This window comes from Eptatretus burgeri, chromosome 7 (genome assembly GCF_056783735.1).
Source record: "Eptatretus burgeri isolate ZD-2024b chromosome 7, Ebu_testis_v1, whole genome shotgun sequence".
NCBI lineage: Eukaryota > Metazoa > Chordata > Myxini > Myxiniformes > Myxinidae > Eptatretus > Eptatretus burgeri.
Window position 1 is genome coordinate 63,914,960 of NC_140967.1, and position 20,000 is coordinate 63,934,959.

General features: G+C 45.2%; 1 protein-coding gene across 1 annotated transcript in view; it reads right to left on the reverse strand.

The window, feature by feature from the left end:
- Positions 1–20,000, reverse strand: part of LOC147023416 (solute carrier family 15 member 1-like) — a 113,370-nt gene that overhangs the window by 19,850 nt on the left and 73,520 nt on the right. Inside the window, exons 7-8 of the mRNA XM_085890338.1 lie at positions 15,118–15,270; positions 5,451–5,541 (exon numbers count right to left, since the gene is read on the reverse strand). Coding sequence (XP_085746464.1) covers positions 5,451–5,541; positions 15,118–15,270 — 244 coding nt within the window. The remainder of the gene's footprint in view (positions 1–5,450; positions 5,542–15,117; positions 15,271–20,000) is intronic.

Genomic DNA, 20,000 nt, shown 5'->3' on the forward strand with positions numbered 1-20,000 from the left:
TCTATCTATCTTCTATCTATCTATATATTACAAAAACTCTCAACTTGTATAGAGGTACAGTATGTATGTATGTATTGCTACGGATCTGGAAACCATAAGCATTCAACATACAGATGTCCCAAAAGTCAGTTATGTCGTTAAGTGTGTGTGTGTGTGTGTGTGTGTGTGTGTGTGTTGTCAGATCCCTTTCCTTTTGTCTTGTGGGAGAATGAAAGGCGTGCGTTGCGATTTCTTTTTAGTTTGGTTATTAAATCTTTACATCCAACGAACCCTCCAACAAGCCATCGAACAACCATCCCATCTGCATGACCCCTCGGCCTATCACGATCCACCACCAACCAGCTGCCTTCTCGCACCCTGACATGCCAAGGCAAGATCTCGCGGTTCCAGTTTCTCGGCTCACACGAACGTTGTAACTCTTTCACGACAACCTTTGCAACATTGATACTGTTAATCGTCAAGTATGAACCCGCGTGGAAGAGTGGCTGGGGTTTCCCAGCAAGGGCCAAGGCCCCGCCCCGGAAAGGTATGCCGTGGGACCCTGTCCAATCATAGGCGGGCAGCGAGGTGTGTTCACCAAGGCCCCTCCCGCTGAGGGAGGTCCAGAAATTCCCAAGCACTCTCTGAGGCAGGGGTTTTTTTGGGGGTCTTGGAGAGTCTTTTTGGGGGTCTTGGAGAGTTTTTTGGTGGGTCTTTTTGGAGAGTTTGGTGGATTTTTGCTGTCACGAAAGGGTTTTTGCTGTTATGAAGGTTGTTAGGAAGGGGTGGTAACAGTGGTTGTCAAGAGGGTTGAGCAGAAGGTCGTCGAGGCGGCGAACGTGTCTCTGCTGGCCCTCTACAAGGAAGGAAAGAGCGACCCTGACCCCCCTCCGTGGACCCCGGCCATTCACCACCCGAGCTCCGCCACGAACCTCGAGTCCCACACGTGCGACTGGGGACCAAACCAGCGACCATTGTCTGGTGCCGCAGCACGGAGTACCCCCTTTCTCCAACAGCCAGGTACCCATCTGAACTCTGACCACCAGCTTGTCTCTCTCCTCGACTGTGAGGGTCCAATAAAGAACTCTGGGTTTATTTTCATTTTGTGTGCGTGTCTGCATATGGGTCCGTCTTTAAGTAGAACTGAATAAGTGTTTTTGGATCATTGTAAATATTCCTTGCTTGCATATTCGCGTTTAGTCTTGCTTTGTCTGTCTTTATTGCAAATAAATTACCATTATTAGAAATGTTCCCAGTTCGTTTCCATCCTTTCTTGAATTGGTCCAGCATGGTTCGGATCTGAGTTTAGGCGGGCTTTTATACCCGATAATCCATTCATTCCAGCCGGCACGGCTTTGGCAGTTTCCGCTCGGCTGCACCCGAACCGGAGTTGGTAGTCGGTAGTTGGAACTCTACCACAGTCGGTAGAGTGACCCGGTTCGAGCAAGACATGCCGAGGGCGTGGTTTCCCCGGTAGTGGAAATCGCATAGTTAATTAGGTAGATTGGTTATAGACAAATAGACCAGACGCTACGCGGTTGAAATATTGGCGACCACGGTTGGTTAAACGACCCGCCGGCTCGTGGAGTTATCCGTGTGACGGCCTACAATTCCAGGAAGTTTGGTGGGAGAAGACGCAAGCTTTCCCCACCTAGTGGTCATTCTCGCCACCGAACCCTGGCCCACAACAGTATGTTCCCAAAACACAGCCAAAACAGGACACGATAGCACAAAAGTTTTCGTGCCACCTTACTCACCATTCTCATGCGGTGTGCAGTGTCAAGTTTCATTCAAATCGGGCAACGAAAAAATGTATTAAAAAAATCAATTCCCGATTCAGTCAAGTACTCTTCAGGAGAATTTGATCAATGCAAACAACCTCAGCGGTATAGTTCGCTGGAGCTATCTTTTTTATTTTTTTTATCTGAAATGATTTTTTTATGAATCGCTGTCACAACAGGAACCCAAGGGGTTCACGAATCATCTCCTATTCAATATTCACAATGACAGCTAGAAAGCATCTGAAAATACAAAGCACGCCCGCTTTGCATTCGGACTTCTTTCGTGTGCTAAATGTGACGAAAACAGCTAAAAACTAGAAGGGCACTCAGTAGAGCACACACCTCCACCAAGCAATTCCTGATCAACGAGACATATCGGGCCCAATACATTTTTGAAATATCATGCTAAATATCGTTTTTGGCCCCATCTCTCAAAGGTGAAGAATCACTTTAAAAATTAAATAATTCTCGTCTCCAGATCCAGATCTTCACCAAAATCAAAACAATTTGTCCTCATCGCACACCCAACCTGTCCGCGAAGTTTCATCCGAATCCATCCACGAATTTTTGAGATGTCGTGCACATAACCAGACAAACAGACATACAAACAGACAGACAGGGGTGAAAACATAACCTCCTTCCACCTTCAGTGACAGAGGTAAAAATACTCGAGTCGAGGCGCCTCTACACACGGACTTTGATACAGACGAGGGGAAAACAAAATGAAAGAAAATCCTCCCTTTATTCTGGCACTTAGCTTGGTCCAGATATGGTCTCCGTGGAACTTTGGAATCAAGGAGCTTTGTCCAACACAGGTAGACACAGGTAGACGCAATCACATGCTGGGGGAAATTATCCTTAATCCCGATCTAATTAACACTGTACCCCCCCCCCTTTTCCGTGTGGTGACAAGTTACACTTAAGCTCACAGTTTCCTTGTTTAATTACATCGAGACGTCTCCTACATGTCCACGGAACAAGCAACTCTATACATTCGTAGCTTTCCTGTTAAATTCCTCCGTCTACCCCCACAATCGTAACAATATCATGCTATATATCGTTTTTGGCCCTATCTCTCAATGGTGAAGAATCACTGTAAAGACTCTCGTATCTGGATCTGGATCTTCACCACAATCTAATCAATTCATCCGTGTCACACACTGAACCTGTCCACAATGTTTGATCACAATCTGCCCATAGCTTTTTGAGATATTCTGCTCACAGATAAAAACAGACAAACAAGGGTGAAAACATAACCTCCACCCACCTATGGTGGCAGAGGTAACAATCAAGTTGTCTTTGTAATTGAAGAATCAATTAAATGGCCCTACGGATCAGACACAGGGAAGAGATTATATAGACAAAAGTGGGACAAAGGAGTGGAGGTGAGCAGAAATCTTTGACAGGAGTATCGGCAACAAGGAATTAATGATATTGGATGAATGCATGTGGTATGGCAGGGCTGTAAATAAGCAGAGGATAGTGCAGGCAGGAAAGACAAGACCGGAAGAGAGGAAGTATAGAATCATGAGACAACCAATCTAATTATTGTGACAGACAAAAAAGTCTGACACTTAATCCTCTTCAGGTTTAAAGAGTAATTTCTCACATTATTTTCTTCGATGATGTGTTTGTATTGTTACAGGAATTTAAAATGGGGGTAGACATTGTAAGGGTTCAAATCTGATTTCGGTGGACCCCACGCATGTGCGAGGCGGAAAGCGGGATGATAAGGAATTGGTTTACTTTTTCTGTCTGTCCACAGATGTTAATCGAGGATCGAGGAACTACTTAATTTCAATTGAATTTTATAGTTTTGAACACAGTGGATCGTGAATCGGACCATGAATCGGAACACGAACCGACAGTTTTGCAGTACTTTGGCTCTGAATTTGGCAAATTGTACGGAATCTCGTCCGGATCGCGCAGGCTCCATCAACTCCCAAAAATCCAGTCTCATGAGCAGAGCATTCGCCTTGGATGTCAAAGGCAGAGAGTTTAGAGAGCGAAGCGGGATGCCAGACCGGATCAAAAGTATGTCATATGTCTATAGAGATATGGCCCTGATCTCATGTCTGACATTGAGCACCTCCATCCATCGTTGGGAGAGTAGAAACACCATGTCCATGGTAGAGTGACCTGGTCTGAATTCCAATTGGTGATCTGAGATGAGGTCGTTGGAGAAAAGGAAGGATTTCATTTCAACTGCGATGATGGAATCCATGACCGTACTGATTGTACCTATTTAATAGATGTACTCCTTTTTACGTGATCTGTCACATATTTATTTAATTATCAGGAAACAACTATGTGGACGCATTGATTAGAGCTGTGTATTCAGGTTTTGGTTACCTAAGCTACATGTAGTTCGTGACAAACACGACACAATCCGAACAATGAAACTCGACCAAATGTCTTTATCCTCAAGTCTCTCCTCGAAGCCTCGCGAGGAAACCTTTTGTTTATTTCCCCTCATATTTTGAAAATCACCGATATGCACAAGTGTTTACAATCCGAATAACAAAGTGAGTTTTCAACACAAAATGAATGCAATTGTTTGCATTCCTTTGTGTTGAGAATAAAACAATTTAACTTCTCACTGATACTGCATGTAAACTTACCTACCTTTGGCTAGCTGGACTGGCCTGGAGTTAAACTTGAAAGTGAAGTTCACTATTTTATTGCATATCTCACCTCGAGCATCATATTTCTTGACATGATTTTGACTTTCCTCCTGACTTTACTGACATCACAATGGCGTTTGTAACAATTGTAATGATAACCTACATCGTCATCGTCATCGTCTGTGGTTTCCATGACAACTTTGCTTCCTTTGCAGTTCTGCTTGTTCCAATCAGTCAAAAAACTGACAAATCGACGCCAGTATTTGACGGTGAATGGAATGAAAATTATGCTTTGTTGAAGAAACAACGTGCACAACACAAAATATTGATGACAACGTGGCACCGTTATATTGCTTTCATTAGTGGTCAGGCCAGATAGAACATCACTTGTGATTGGTCAATGATGCCAATTACCTGCAGTGGTATGTACAAGTGTTCTGTGATGCTTTTTCTAATTCGCCAAGTTTGTCATGTGACTTGACTAACATTTTAATCCATCCATCCATCCATCGGGGCCACACTCTGCACAGAGCGTCAGTGCTGTCGAAGCGGTCCCTTGGGCTATTGCGTACAATCCTGGACGGGTCACCACTCCGCCGCAGGATACTCGAATGGCTCAATCATCCCAGCAAGCTGGTACTCATTTTTGCCGACCTCGGAAGGATGACAGGCTGAGTCAACCCCGCCCGGTATTAATTAAGCGGCCGAGCAGCATTTGAACTCAGGACCCTCAGATCCCAAGCTCGCCACCCGAACCATAAAGCCAACAGCAGGCATACATTTGAATATTCCATCCTTTTTGTTTTCGATTTTTTTTTTTTCAACATTTCACCGTGGAGATCAAGATACAGTGTTTGAAAACGAAATGATAAATTAATAATGACAGATTCAACACATTTGAAACGAAATATAACTTTTGTTAAACCTGCCAATTTGAGGACAAGTCGTCCAAAAAGAACAGTTGTACAGCGAGCTATCCAAAATGATAGTCCCGACTTTTTAAGCAAGTTATTTATCCAATTCAGACTTTTTTTGATACAGAAGACAACTATCAATGTGGTCTTACCAAAGTAAGCAGGATGCTGTAAACGGCTCCAAATTCCACATCCAATGAATCTGTGAGGTTTGTGTCCTTGTAATAAACTGACAGCGTCCTCCTGTAAATGCATGAAAACAGTTTACCTTTGTGGTTAAGGAGGAAACCTCAAAAAGTAGAAAGATAATACTGTACGTATGACAAAAAGTACTACTGGACCCCAGACCTATATTGACATCAATGTTTCCTGAAGGTATTTTGGGGGGGAAAATGTGGGTTTGGTCAGCCATCTTTGCTTCCACATGCAATTTGCAATACGAGTTGACCAGGTGGTGCCAAGTTGGGACTGGTTGGTAACGTATAAAAATGCAATGAGGGAGTTGTTTTGGTTCTTGCGATGCAGTTGTTAACTTTTGGCATGATTTAAACAGTAAATATAACTGCTGCCTGGTCAGGTATGCAGTAAACCCTCAAATATCGTGAGTTTCGTCCAATCCGGGGGGACCTATTGTGTTCCTTTTGAGTTACCGTGGTATTTCATTTCAGCCGATCATGGTTTTTGAGCTGAGATGAGTCATTGTTTGCATCCGCATGTACGTTTACCCCCCCATTATTAACCTTTTGTTGTTTCTTGCACACCGTTAATTGTAATAATCAGAGCAGCATAAGTGGATGATCCTGTATAACTGGATCTACAAGTTCTAGTGGACACATAATTACAGTTAATAATGGCACCCAAACGTAAAACGATGGACAAAATTAGTTGTGCCAAAAGGAAGAGAAAGGTTATCATATTGTGTAAAAAAAAAAACTCGACTTGTTACAGTGGTTGGAAAGAGGTCAAAGTGCAGCATCTGTGGGCCACCATTATGGAATCAATGAATCGACTGTGGGGTGAACGTGAGTCAAACGTGGTAACACGGGAGAAACCATTGCAGATTTACCAACGTTTCCACGAGGCACCTGGAGTCAAAGGCTCCAGTTGAACCATGGCAGACGCCAAAGAGAAGGGATTATTTTAGAACAGGATGCCATCTGATACTTTCCTCTCCAAGCAGGAAAGTTCTGCTTTGGCTCAAGGTGTTAAGGATCGTTTTACCCTTCCACGTGGCAATGCAGCAGGTGATTTAATTGTGCTCCTGATGAACCAACAGCCATCGCAAGTTATACATCCACATCTTTCGAACCAACAACCTCCTCCCTCAAACAGCATCATCATCATCATCATCATCTTCCTGAGCTAAGTCTTGTGTTTTCTATTTATGGCAGAGGACATTACAAACGAGTAGGTAATACGTTTCTCTCACCCACCTCGCTGTTTTGTAAAAAAACACACCTCACTATTTTGTAATACATTTAAAAGGTAGAAGTCTTATGTTTTTGTTTATTTTATCCTGTATATATTTTATTACATGTATGTTTCAATGTTAACATGCTTTATATTTTTTTTTTACATGTTTATTACTTCTCCCACCTGTGATGGACGGAGGTAATGTTTTCACCCCTGTCTGTCTGTTTGTTTGTCTGTTAGTGTGCAGGATATCTCAAAAAGTTGTGGACGGAATCGGATGAAATTTGGTCAGCAGGTTGGGGGTGTGACAAGGACAAAATGATGAGATTTTGGTGAACATCCGGATCTGGATACGAGAGGTTTTTTTTAATTTGTCAAGTGATTTTTTTTTTTTTTAATCGAGGCTCGTACAAGAGCTAGCACACAGAACTTACAACAAAGAGAGCAGGAGACAAGGTGGGTGGGAGAGGAAAGCACAAAACAGTTGGGAACAGAGACATTAAGAGATCTGTGTAAGGGAGCGGGATGGGCGTGTGCATCGAGTAACCAAGATGGTCATTTCAGGGACTTTCAGGAAGGAAAACAGGGAATTTGAAGGAGGTAGTTTTGGGGTGGATTAATGGGGGTAGAAAAGATCATAGTTTGGATGGGGAAACATAAGAGATGGTGGTGAACAGCTGTTTTGAAGACCTGGAGGGAAGAGTGGGATTGAAGAGAGTGTGGGAGTTTGTTCCAGAGGTGGAAAAAAAGAGGAATGAAAGAGTGAAGGTGAGCGGTTATTCTTGATTTTGGCAGTTTCTCCAGAAAGGACTTGCTGGCGGACCTTGAGCACCCTGCATAAATATGGGGGATTTGGGTGGGGGGGACAGATCACAGAAAGATCATGAGGGTGGGGGGGGGCAGGACCAGAGAGGAGACGGTAGAAGACAGAAAGACCACTGACCTGCCTGCGGTGAGACAGTGAGAGACCCAAAGACTCAGCTTCATCGTGGGAGATACCAATGATCCTAAAAGCCTTGGTTTCCACAGCGTAAAGCCGATGTTGGTGTGAGGAAGGATCACCCACCCAGAGGGGAGAGCAGGACCCCCATCAGGCTGCAGAGGAAAGATTTTTGTGTGGTTAGTAGCTCAGGTGTGCCAAGGAAGGACTTTGCACAACAGAGGATGCCCAGTCGGTGACTGGCTTTGGAGGCCAGCTTGGAGATGTGGCTTTCACAGGAAAGATCATGGCAGATAGAGGCCCAAAAGCTTGAATGTATGGACTTCTTCAAGAGGAGAGCAAATGGGAACTTCAGAAGTGACCATTGAGAGATGTGGCCAAAAATTATATGATATTTCAAAAAATTGAGGATGGATTTTGACAAAACTTGGTGGATGAGTTGGGTTGGTGACAAGAACAAGCTGATTAAATCTTTGTTCAAGTCTGGATGCAGTTCCACCTATCAGTGGGATACAACACATAAACTGTTTAGCTTGGTGGAGGTTTGCCGAGTGCCATTGTAGTTTTTTTGTATCCAAAGTCGAGTTTCATGGAGTAGCTAAAACATACAATGGATCAGGACAGAACAGAACAAAAGGAACAGCAGAAAGAGAGAGCAGAGCACATCAACATCAGGGTTGAGGGACAAGATAGAGGGAGACGTGGACAAATATGGGATATGAAGAAGAATGAGGGGGAGAGGATGACACATGGGTGGACAAGTTGGATAAAAAAGCAAACTCTCAGGGAGGAACAACTGTAAATTCAGAAATAGATGAGCATATGGATGGTTCGTGGAGGTAGACAAGATCATGAGAATGGATGGGGAATGGCCTGAGGTAGTGGTGAACAGCTGTTTTCAAACCCTGGTGGGAATAATGGGACTGAACAGACTGGGGAAGTTGGTTACACAGGTTTTTGTTTTTTGGGGTGACACAGTCAAGTCCTATATCATGGACATAATCTGTTCAACAGAATCTTCCTCCAACTGCAGGTCTCTGACTCCTTAGTGTCTCTTCCTGGCTATGGTCTGCTCTGGTGTGATCAACCTGAACTCCGTCCTTGAAGCGGAGGCACGCTATACATGTTGTTGTTCGTCTTTCGGCTGTTCCTTTTAGGGGGTCGCCACGGCGGATCATCCGTTATGATCCGCATACTGATTAGGCATAGGTTTTACGCCGGATGCCCTTCCTGACGCAACCCTGGTCGCCTCTTATGACACAGGGATAAGGATTGGGGTTCGCCATGATTCCGGGCTGCCCTACACCCTCTCATAGCGCGGTTCAGCGCAGAACTCCCATCCTCAAGCGATCCTCCAACCCAAGCCTCCGAGTAGCCGGATTACAGGTTTTTTTTTTTTTTTTTTTTTTTTTTTTGTATACCTTGGTCGAGGCTCGTATGAGAGCTAACACACAACTCACAGCAAGGAGGCATGAGACAAGAGGGGCGGGAGTGGAAGGGACAAAACAGTGGGGAACAGACACATTAGGTGAACTGTGGAAGGGAGAGGGATGGGGATGGGACGGGGAACATGGCGAGGGGAAGATGGACATTAAAGGGACTTTCAGGAAGGAAAGCAGGAGAATTGAAGGAAGTGGGCTTGGGTGGATTATCGGGGGTAGAAAAGATCGAGGATTTGGATGGGGGAAGATAAGAGGTGGTGGTGAACAGCTGTTTTGAAAGCCTGAAGGGAAGAATGGGAAAGAATAGAGTGAGGAAGTTTATTCCAAAGGCGGGAAAAAAGAGGAATGAAAGAGTGAAGATGAGCAGTGATTCGTGATTTTGGTAGTTTTACCAGAAGGGGGTTGTTGGCGGACCTTGAGCGCCCTGTGGAAATGTGGTTGGGACAAATCGCAGAGAGAGCAGGGGGGCAAGGCTGGAGAGGAGTCGGTAGAAGACAGAAAGACCACCGACCAACCTGCGGTGATTGAGTGAGAGGCCCAAAGACTCAGCTTCATTGCGGGAGATGCCAATGATCTTAAAAGCCCTGGTTTCGACAGTGTGAAGTCGAGAAAGGTGGGAGGCAGGAGCACCAGCCCAGAGGGGAGAGCAGTACTCCATCAGGCTACGGACAAAAGCTTTGTAAGTGGTCAGGAGCTCAAGAGGGCCGAGGAAGGACTTTGCACGACGGAGGATTCCCAGTCGGCGACTGGCTTTTGAGGCAAGGTTGGAAATGTGACTTTCCCAGGAAAGGTCATGGCAGATAGTGAGACCCAGAAGCTTGAAAGAAAAGACTTCTTCCAGAGGATTGTTGAGAAAGTGGATGTGGCCGTTTTGTAAACGGTCCTTTCGAAGAGACATAGTGAGAGTGTGAGATTTGTCTGGATTGAAAGACATGTTCCACGTGTTGGACCAGTTTGTGATTTTATCCAGATCTGCAGTGAGCGAAGAAGCTGCTGCTTGCCGGTCTGAGGGATGACAGATGGTACGGCAGAGGGTTGAGTCATCGGCAAAGAGAAATAGAGGATTTTCCAGAGAGTCCGAGAGATCATTGATGAAAACCAGAAAAAGAACAGGGCCCAGAACGCTACCTTGAGGAACTCCAGCCTGCACAGGAAGAGGGGATGAAAGAATTCCATTTAGGGCCACACGTTGACTGCGACAGGAGAGGAAGTCTGCGAGCCATGAGTGGAGATGGCCTTGAATACCATGGGAAGAGAGTTTGGTGAGTAGGGCAGGGTGCCAGACTGTGTCAAAAGCACGTGATATGTCCAGGGATACGGCTCGGATTTCCTGTCTGGCATTGAGGACCTCCATCCATTGATGGGAGAGCAGTAGCAGCATATCTAGGGTAGAGTGACCTGGTCTGAAACCAAATTGATGATTGGAAATCAAGCCATTGGAGAAGAGGAAGGATTTCATGTCTGAAGCGATGATGGATTCCATAACCTTGCTGATGATTGGGAGAAGGCTGATTGGTCTATAGTTACAGGGATCTGTTTTTGCACCTTTTTTATGCAGGGCAGTGATGTTAGCAGATTTCCAAGCAGATGGCAGATGACCTTGGGAAAATGAGAGGGTGAATAGAACAGAGAGAGGGTGAGCAAGAGCAGAAGAGCAGGCTTTGAGGACACGTGGGCTGATGCCGTCTGGACCGGTTGCAGAATCTGACTCGAGGTTTGAAAGCAAGCTCTCCACCTTGTCAGGAGAAAAGGATACAGAGTCCAGGGACAGTTGGGTGCGACTGGGTAAAGTGGGTAGAGATAGTGATGGGTTTGGGACACAAGATTTAGCTGCAAACACCGAGTTTAGACATTCAGCTTTATCACGTGTGGTATCAGCAGTGCGGCCATTTGAGGTAAGGGAGGGGATGGAGGCGGAACATACACCAGAAACAGATTTGATTAAACGCCACCAGGATTTTGAGGAGGGAGAGAGGTTTGAGAGTTCAGACTTGAGATGAGAAAGATGTTGTTTTCTGGCTCTCCTGAGGGTAGCTACACACTTGTTCCGAGCTTTGTGGAAAGAACTGAGATTGCCCTCAGTTGGGTTTGCTTTCCATGAGGCAAAGGCAAGTTGTTTCAGGACAACTGCCTCGCCACAAGCTTCAGTAAACCAAGGGCGGGAGGAAGGGTAAGACAACTGAACACGAGAGGGGATAAATCTGTGCATGAGGGAGAGCAAGTTTCTTTGAAAGAATTCCCAGGATGAGTTGATGTTTGAGAAAGTAGTGATAGGAGACCAGTCTGTAAGTTTGATGGCTGCTCGGAGACCCTGCCAGTCGGCTTGAGTGAAATGCCAGACTCGACGGCGGTGAGGTGGTTCTCTGATAACAGCCAGAGAGATGTCCACTTTAATAAGGACGTGGTCAGAAGAACCAATTGGAGCGAAGGAAGAGCAGCAGATATTGTCAGGGAAATTTGTCAAAATCAGATCCAGAAGAGATGGAGTACCATTGGTTGAGATCCGGGTCGGGAAGTTGACCGATTGAGTCAGTCCCAATGAGTCACAGAAAGCTTTTGCTGATGTCCCATGGCAGGTGAGAGAGGTACCCACACCTAGCCAACTGGCGTGATGACAATTGAAGTCGCCACATAAGAGGAAGAGAGAGTTTGGATGAGAAGATAGAAGATGGTCCATGTTTTCGGAGAGTGAGGTGTAGATGGAGTCATCACTGTTCGGTGGACGGTACAATACACATATAAACATGAGGTGGGAGTGGAGGGGAAGCCGAAGCCAGAGGTATTCCTGGGGGTGTGGGGGAGTGAGAGCAGTGCAGGGAGAGTGAGGAATAGAGTCTTTGATGAAGAGAGCAACACCTCCACCAGGACGAGGTTCAGGTCTGTCATACCGTAAGAGGGAGTAACCAGGGAGAGATACTTGGGAGTCAGACACGTCTTGGGAGAGGAAAAGTTTGGTTTCTTGGTTTCACCAAGAATTCTTGGTGCACGCCACTACGCCCGGTGGAGTCACACTATACATCAAGAACTCTATTTCTCACTCTCAGTGTACTGCTGGTACACCACCCAAACCCCAGGAGTACCTCTGGCCACGACTTCCCCTCTGCTCCCACCTCTTGTTCATCTGTGTGTTGTACCATCTTCCCAGCAGTCTACAACTCTATCTCAGATGACATGGATGAAATTTTAACCACTCATCCCAACTCTCTCTTCCTCATATATGGTGATTTCAGTTGTTACCATGCTAACTGACTGGGTGTTGGTACCTCTCTCACCAACCATGACACTTCTGCAAAGGACTTCTATGACTCCATGGGAATGAATCAATCTGTAAACTTTCCCACCCAAATTTCTGTCAATGGCAAATCCTCCCTTCTACATTAGGTTATGACCAATGTCTCCTGCTCTTCCTCTGCTCCAACTGGTTCAGCTGATCATGTGCTTGTGAAGGTCAACATCTTTCCAGTTGTTCTCAAATAACAGCCTCAGCACAACAAAGTTTGGTAGTTTACTCAGACAGATTGGGGGGGGGGGGACTGCAACCACACATCTCACTTCAGGACTGGTCTCCTATATCTACTGCCCCGATATTAATTCAGCCCTGGAATTCTTCTGCAGAAACCTGCATTCACAGATTCATTCCTTATCATCTTCAGTTATCTTATCCATCCTCCCACCCTTGCTACTTTGAATCCTGTGGTGCGATGTTACCTTGAAACAACATTCATTCTCCTCTGGGAAGGCAAATCCAACTGAAGGCAACCTCAGATAATTCCCCAAAACCCACAACAAGTGTGTGGCCACGCTCAAGAGAGCCAGAAAATGACATCTGTCCAACCTCAAGGAGGAATTTTGAAACTAGTCTCCCTCCTCTAAAATCTGGTGGTACCTTGATATGTCTGTCTCTGGTGTATGCTCTCCCTCCATCCCTTCCCTCTCCTCAAATAGCACTACAGCCGACTCCATTCATGAGAAAGCTGAAGGCCCCAAGGTCCAATCTGCGTTTGCTTCCAAATAAGGTCAGGTCAGGTATGGAAGCATGTGCCGGAGCAGCGCGTCACTGTGTCCACTTTCCGCCGGTACTCTAGGGGCCTCCATCTGGCCATTCCCCAGGCATATGCCTGGCCCATACTCATCTCCTTGAGATGCTGATCAACCTGCTGCAACCATGAGGCATGTGGTGGGACCATTGGCCTCCTCCACTCACGAGACACCCTCGCTGAGAGAATCTGGTAAGCAGGATGATCATCAGGGAAATGAGCCATATATCCATACAGCCGCAGCTGATGCTCACGGACTATACAGAAAGAAAATCTCATCTAAGTCCCTCTCAGCAACCGCTCATTTGACACAAAGTCTGACCAGTGATAGCCAATGATTCTCCGAATAGACCTGGTACTGAAGGAGTGAAGTCTCCATCTCAGATCCTTGGTCAGAATTCAAGTCACACATCCGTAGAGCAGGACTGGAAGCATCAAGCACCTGAATACTTGGACTTTCATCCTCCTGCACAGGTAACGACAGCGCCAAACCCCATGATCCAGTGAATCCATGACTCCCCAGGCCCGACCCAGGCATCTATTGACCTCTGACTGACAACATGTGGAGACATGAATATCTCTGCAAAGGTAAGTGAATCTCTCCATGACCTGCCTCACTCACCATATTCTCTGCCTATGGCATCAAAAGCCAACTCTCTGCCTATGAGCCTGGATTTTCGAAGTTTAGCAAGAAGAGTGTTACTGTCAGAGCATGAGCACCCTGCAGAAACCTGGGAGGAACAGAGTCAACAAGTGTGCAAGTGAGCACAACATACGCCCGAACAAGAAGGTATGTACAGAATTGTGCTACTACATGGAAAACAGCATCCTGGTTGTCATGGCAACCACTTTAGATGACAAACGTATGTCGCGACACACCGTCTCCACAGTCTGTACCTATGTACCAAATATGAAACGTGAAAGTTGAAAACTTTAGGAGTTAGAGTGCAGACAGGAATGGACGGACAGACAGACAGACAGACAGACAGACGGACGATCGGTATCACATAATACGCCCCGATATATATATATATATATATATATATATATATATATATATATATATATATATATACATATATATATACATACATATATATCGGGCGTATAAAAAATGGCAGATGGTGCAATATCAATGTTGGTGATATGGGTGCGACACAGTTTACTTTCAGGCCAGCATTGTGACGATTAATTTCATTCTGCTGGGCCATTTTTGAGAAGACATTTGGAGATCATTATTGGCACATCCACAAGTTTCATGATCAGTTTGCATCATGGGAACAGTGTACATGGTCAAACACTATTTACTATGTTCTTCCACCATATGGCTGTCTCATTCAGCAGGCTAGTTTGTGCATTAAAACATGTTCATCGTTTTTGCTTCCCTGCCATGTTGTACGAGTTCCTAAGCTGAATTCCTGGGGTCAGCTCACTAGTGTGATGTCTTGTGCTTGCTTGTCTGTGTGGTCAGATACAGTTGATTCGTGGAGTCAGGATAATTTTGCAGTCTGAAGGTTTGGAAATTGTTAATATGTAATGTTTGAATAAGATCGCGTGTAGATGCAGATACCTAGATATAGCATACATTGAAGTGTTTCTCTTGCCTGCTAGTTCATGTGATTTGCATTGTTTTTTTAAAACTTCATAAAACCACAAAGTTCATAGTTTTGTAGGGTGGTTTTTGTGGCACTGTCGATACACAGCACGTCCTGTTGTCGCATTGATAATAGTCATTTGGCTGTAAAAAGTGCTTTCTCAATCAGATGTCCTAACAGTTGAATTGTTGCAAGTCCAGGGTTATGATTGAATATGGGTTTATGATAGTCTATATAAATAGTAGGAGAAAAGAAGTAATAGGAACTCAATGTACACTTAATGTTTGTAATCTTGCTGCAGAAGTTGCAGTGATTCCAGAGATATCATAGAATTTTCTTTTGGTGGAATTTATTACTGTTGAAGTCAGTGCACATATGAATTGTGATATTACCTTCCTTTTGAGAAGAAATAATATTCGGTCGCATTGAAGGGTTGCAAAGGGTGATAGACCTCCGTATCCACCATCACTTTTGCTGAGGTGTCCAGGTTACCAATATACCTGGACAATTTGTTGAGCACAGGGCCACAAACCATCATCCAAGATCGTTAAGAACTGTACGTACTCAAGGAAGTCACATTATTATTAAGGATAATAAGATGGCAAAAGGAGTTGGGGGAAGTCACACAGCATTGATATGGTTACAAAAAAAATTTGAGAAGAAAACAGTTCATTGAAAAATATACAGAATATTTTGTCACAGAGGGCCATCTTCACATCACATAAATGTAGAAACAAAAATTGTAATTCTGTCCTCTCTTTTACAAATCTGTCCTCCTAACGTCTTTGCCCTTTTCTCTACTCTCATCTCCAATGCTACTGCCTTCCATTTTTTTTCTCTCCTATTCTGTCTCTTTCTCCTTGTTTGACTCAAAATCAGAGCAACCTCCCAATGGAATTTTTCTGGAAATTGCAGGAAAGCATATCTGCTGTTTTGCAGGACCAAGGTGGTCACACCAAATATTGCAATTTCATGAATTAATATTGTAAAATATAATTCATTTTTGTGTCTTTAATAAAGAATGATGATTATAACACCTTTTTATTTCTGAAAATATGCCAATGTGAGAATAAAAAATATTTTCAATGTGGATGAAGACTTTTGTACAGTAATAAATACAAATAAACTGAAATATGGCCCTTCCGACCTGATAGATGCATCAGTAGCACATACTCGAGTCTGTTTTAAAGACCGAGGATGTGAGGTCACAAGTAAAGCACTGTGGAGTCATTGACCGTGGTTTCACTCTCTTGGAGCTCATCAGGATGCCCCACCACAATCAGTTACCTGTGACCATGCGACAGAGTTGGCTTAAATACTGTTAATACCTCCTACCTTGGTGAAATGTTAAAATACTGTAAAGTATTGTGAATACCTCCATTAAACGCCATGATGCATTTATCGGGTCAGAAAGGCCATATTTTGGTTTATTGTTACACCCAACCGCATTATTACATCCTATCATTACGTTCATTTATGCACGAAGGATCTCGAATAAATAAAGAAGATATAAGCACACGTAAATCTAGGCCGAGGCTTCAGACTTTGGCATGCTTAGGAGGCTGTACCGTCAAAATAAAACGTCCCAGAAAATAGGGTAACATTTGTACATGTACTGTTTTAAAATAACACTTCTTGCTACAAAATATCATCACCCAGTCTCTTTGAATATTTCGAATGAAATAATTCCAACCCATCATTTTTGACTGGCTTTTGTAATAGTCTTTCAACATGGAAAAGGGTATGATGGGATGGTGGTTTTAAACACACATGGGGAAGGAAGAGACAGGATCTCTCCACATACAACGACGCATATTATATATTACGATTAAATTTCCTCACGCTTATTCTAATGCTTATTCACTCTTTCATTCCTCTTTTTCCTGTCTTTGGAATAATCTCTCTCACTCTGTTCAATCCCATTCTTCTCTCCAGGCCTTCAAAACAGCTGTTCACCACCACCTCTTATCTTCCCCCATCCAAATCCTCGATCTTTTCTACCCCCGTTAATCCACCCCAAGCCTTCCTCCTTCAAATTCCCTGCTTTCCTTCCTGAAAGTCCCGACAATGTCCATCTTTTACACCCCATGTTCCCTGCCCCATCCCTCTCCCTTCCACAGATGTCCGAATGTCTCTGTTTCCCACTGTTTTGTCCTTCCCACTCCCACCCCTCTTGTCTCATGCCCCCATTGCTGTGCGTTGTGTGTTAGCTCTCACACGAGCCTCGACAAGGTATACAACAAAAAACCCCCAACAAAATATGTAAAAATGTGAAATAATCTACGATATTATGCAAAGTTACTCCCAAGAAGGCATTCCCACAACAATATATGTATGTATGCATATATATATATATATATATATATATATATATATATATATATATATATATATATATATATATATATATATCTGCATATACATGTACATATCTACACACACAAACATGGCGATACCAATAGATGTCAGTGTGTGTGTGTCTCATCCATGACTTCAAAACTATGAAACCAAATGGCCTGAAACTTTGCATGCATACTAAGAGAACTCCAAGGAAGCGCGTGAATGAAAACTGAGTGTTTGGGTTAATTTAAGCACATCTTTTCAAGATAATTTAGGAGGTGTTCATCACAAAAAACCAAAATAAGCCTGATGAAGATGGTGGCGCACCATCTTGGTCAGTCCTCTGTCAGCTCGCAAGAGTTATAAGCCGCCATTTTTGTGGCCTGCTCAACAACGCCTTGACTTGGAACAGGCCGCAATGATTTCTTAGCAATAAAGTTTTTTTTTTACTTTCCTCACTCATATCATCGAATGCCGAATCATCATTCCTATGGATCGCTGGATACATTGCAATGGTAATAAGCGCATGGAGACACCAGCATTTGTGGTATTATGTCATTTATACACATGCCATAACCTCGAGAATCTCTTAAACTAAGCCGAATTACAAAATGTAAGCTCCAGAGTTGAACTTAGAAGCAGTTCCGGTGACTAAAAAGTGTTAATTTGCCAATTCGGACATCATTTGATATTTTGGGTGTCTCTGGGAGGTGTATAATATGACTGAACGGCGATCACTAATCGTTTGACAAGCCAGCCTTTCCATCAGAGTGCTTCCTTGAGTGTTTAAGCCACTTGGTGAGCATGGTAAAATATTTGCAGTCACTGAATACTGTATATCGATCGAATTGAACAAAGTTCAGCAGCCACTCACCTGCGTTTGGCCCGCGTTGTTCTATGGTGTGTTGTACGGTGGCTGGCAAGGTGAACATGTGCAATTTTATTTTACATCACATTTCCCCTTTTTGCATGATCTTCTTTCATTGCACAACCCAACACTTGAACATAAATAAATCCGTATGAAAAAAAATTACATGTTTCTTTTTTGAAAGTTTCTTCAACCATTTCGTTGGAGTGCTTGGTTAAGCCATTTGGTAAGCACTCTTCAAGCTTCGATGGCGATACCGCGGTTCGATATCGGAGTTTGGAAGGCAAAATAAATTAGATCATTACAGTAAGTAAAATATGTTTGCAGTTGTGACAAAACAATGAATTGCCACATCATGGCATGATAGTTGAGAGGTATGCACACTCACTCGAAGCTGTCAAAGCCTGGGTTTGAATCCCGACCCAGCGATAAACTGTACTCCTGGTATTTCAAAAGCAGAGTGATTCAACAATGTGTGTGCTGTCTCTTGGATGGAAGTTAAACTGGGCATCACATCTGGTGGAATCACTCCCCTCTCTCATGCCTCTCCCACCCCTCTCCTTTACTTACCCTTATCTGTCCCACCCCTGTCCCTCTCTCTCCCACTCTTATCCCTCTCTCTCTCCCACGCCTATCCCTCTCTCTCCCACCCCTATCCCTCTCTGTCCCACCCCTATCCCTCTCTGTCCCATGCCTATCCCTCTCTCTCTCTCTCTCACCCCTATCCCTCTCTCTTCAACCCCTATCCCTCTCTCTCCGACCCCTATCCCTCTCTCTCTCCGACCACTATCCCTCTCTCTCCGACCACTATCCCTCTCTCTCCGACCACTATCCCTCTCTCTCCCACCCCTCTCGTCCTCTCTCAGACCCCTCTCACTCTCCCTCTCTCCGAGCCCTCTCACTCTCCCTCCAGCAGAGCTCTCTCACTCTTCCCTCTCTCAAACTCCTCTTTTCAACCCCTCTCACTCTCCCTCTCAGACCCCTCTCTCCGACACCTCTCACTCTCCCTATCTCCCTCTCTCTGACCCTCTCACTCTCTCCGACTCCTCTTTCCAAATGCTCTCTCTCTCTCCGACCGCTCTCCCTCTATCTGACCCCTCGCACTCTCCCTCTCTCGAACCCCTCTCACTCTCCCTCTCTCCGACCCCTCCCTCTCTCCCTCTCTCCGACCCCTCCCACTCTCTCTCTCTCTCCGACCCCTCTCACTCTCCCTCTATCTGACCCCTCCCTCTCTCCCTCTCTGCGACCCCTCTCACTCTCCCTCTCCAACCCCTCGCACTCTCCCTCTCTCCGACCCCTCCCTCTCTCCCTCTCTCCAATCCCTCCCACTCTCTCTCTCTCCAACCCCTCTCACTCTCCCTCTCTCGAACCCCTCTCACTCTCCCTCTCTCCGACCCCTCAGTCTCTCCGACCCTCCCTCTCTCCGACCCTCCCTCTCTCCCACCCTATGACCCCTCTCACTCTCCCTCTATCTGATGCCTCGCACTCTCCCTCTCTCTGACCCCTCTCACTCTCCCTCTCTCTGACCCCTCACACTCCCCCTCTCTCTGACCCCTCGCACCCCCCTCTCTCTGACCCCTCTCCCTCTCACTCTCCCTCTCTCCGACCCCTCTCACTCTCCCTCTCTCCCTCTTTCTGACCCATCGCACTCTCCCTCTTTCCGACCCATCGCACTCTCCCTCTTTCCGACCCATCGCACTCTCCCTCTCTCCGACCCCTCTCACTCTCCCTCTCTCCGACCCCTCTCACTCTCCCTCTCTCCGACCCCTCTCACTCTCCCTCTCTCCGACCCCTCTCACTCTCCTCTCTCTCGCTCTCTGACCCCTCTCACTCTCCCTCTCTCCGACCCCTCTCTCTCTCCTCTCTCTCCGACCCCTCTCACTCTCCCTCTCTCTGACCCCTCTCTCTCTCCCTCTCTGACCCTCTCACTCTCCCTCTCTCTGACCCCTCTCACTCTCCCTCTCTCCGAATATATATATATATATATATATATCTCTCTCTCTCTCTCTCTCTCTCTCTCTCTCTCTCTCTCTCTCTCTCTCTCTCTCTCTCTCTCTCTCTCTCTCT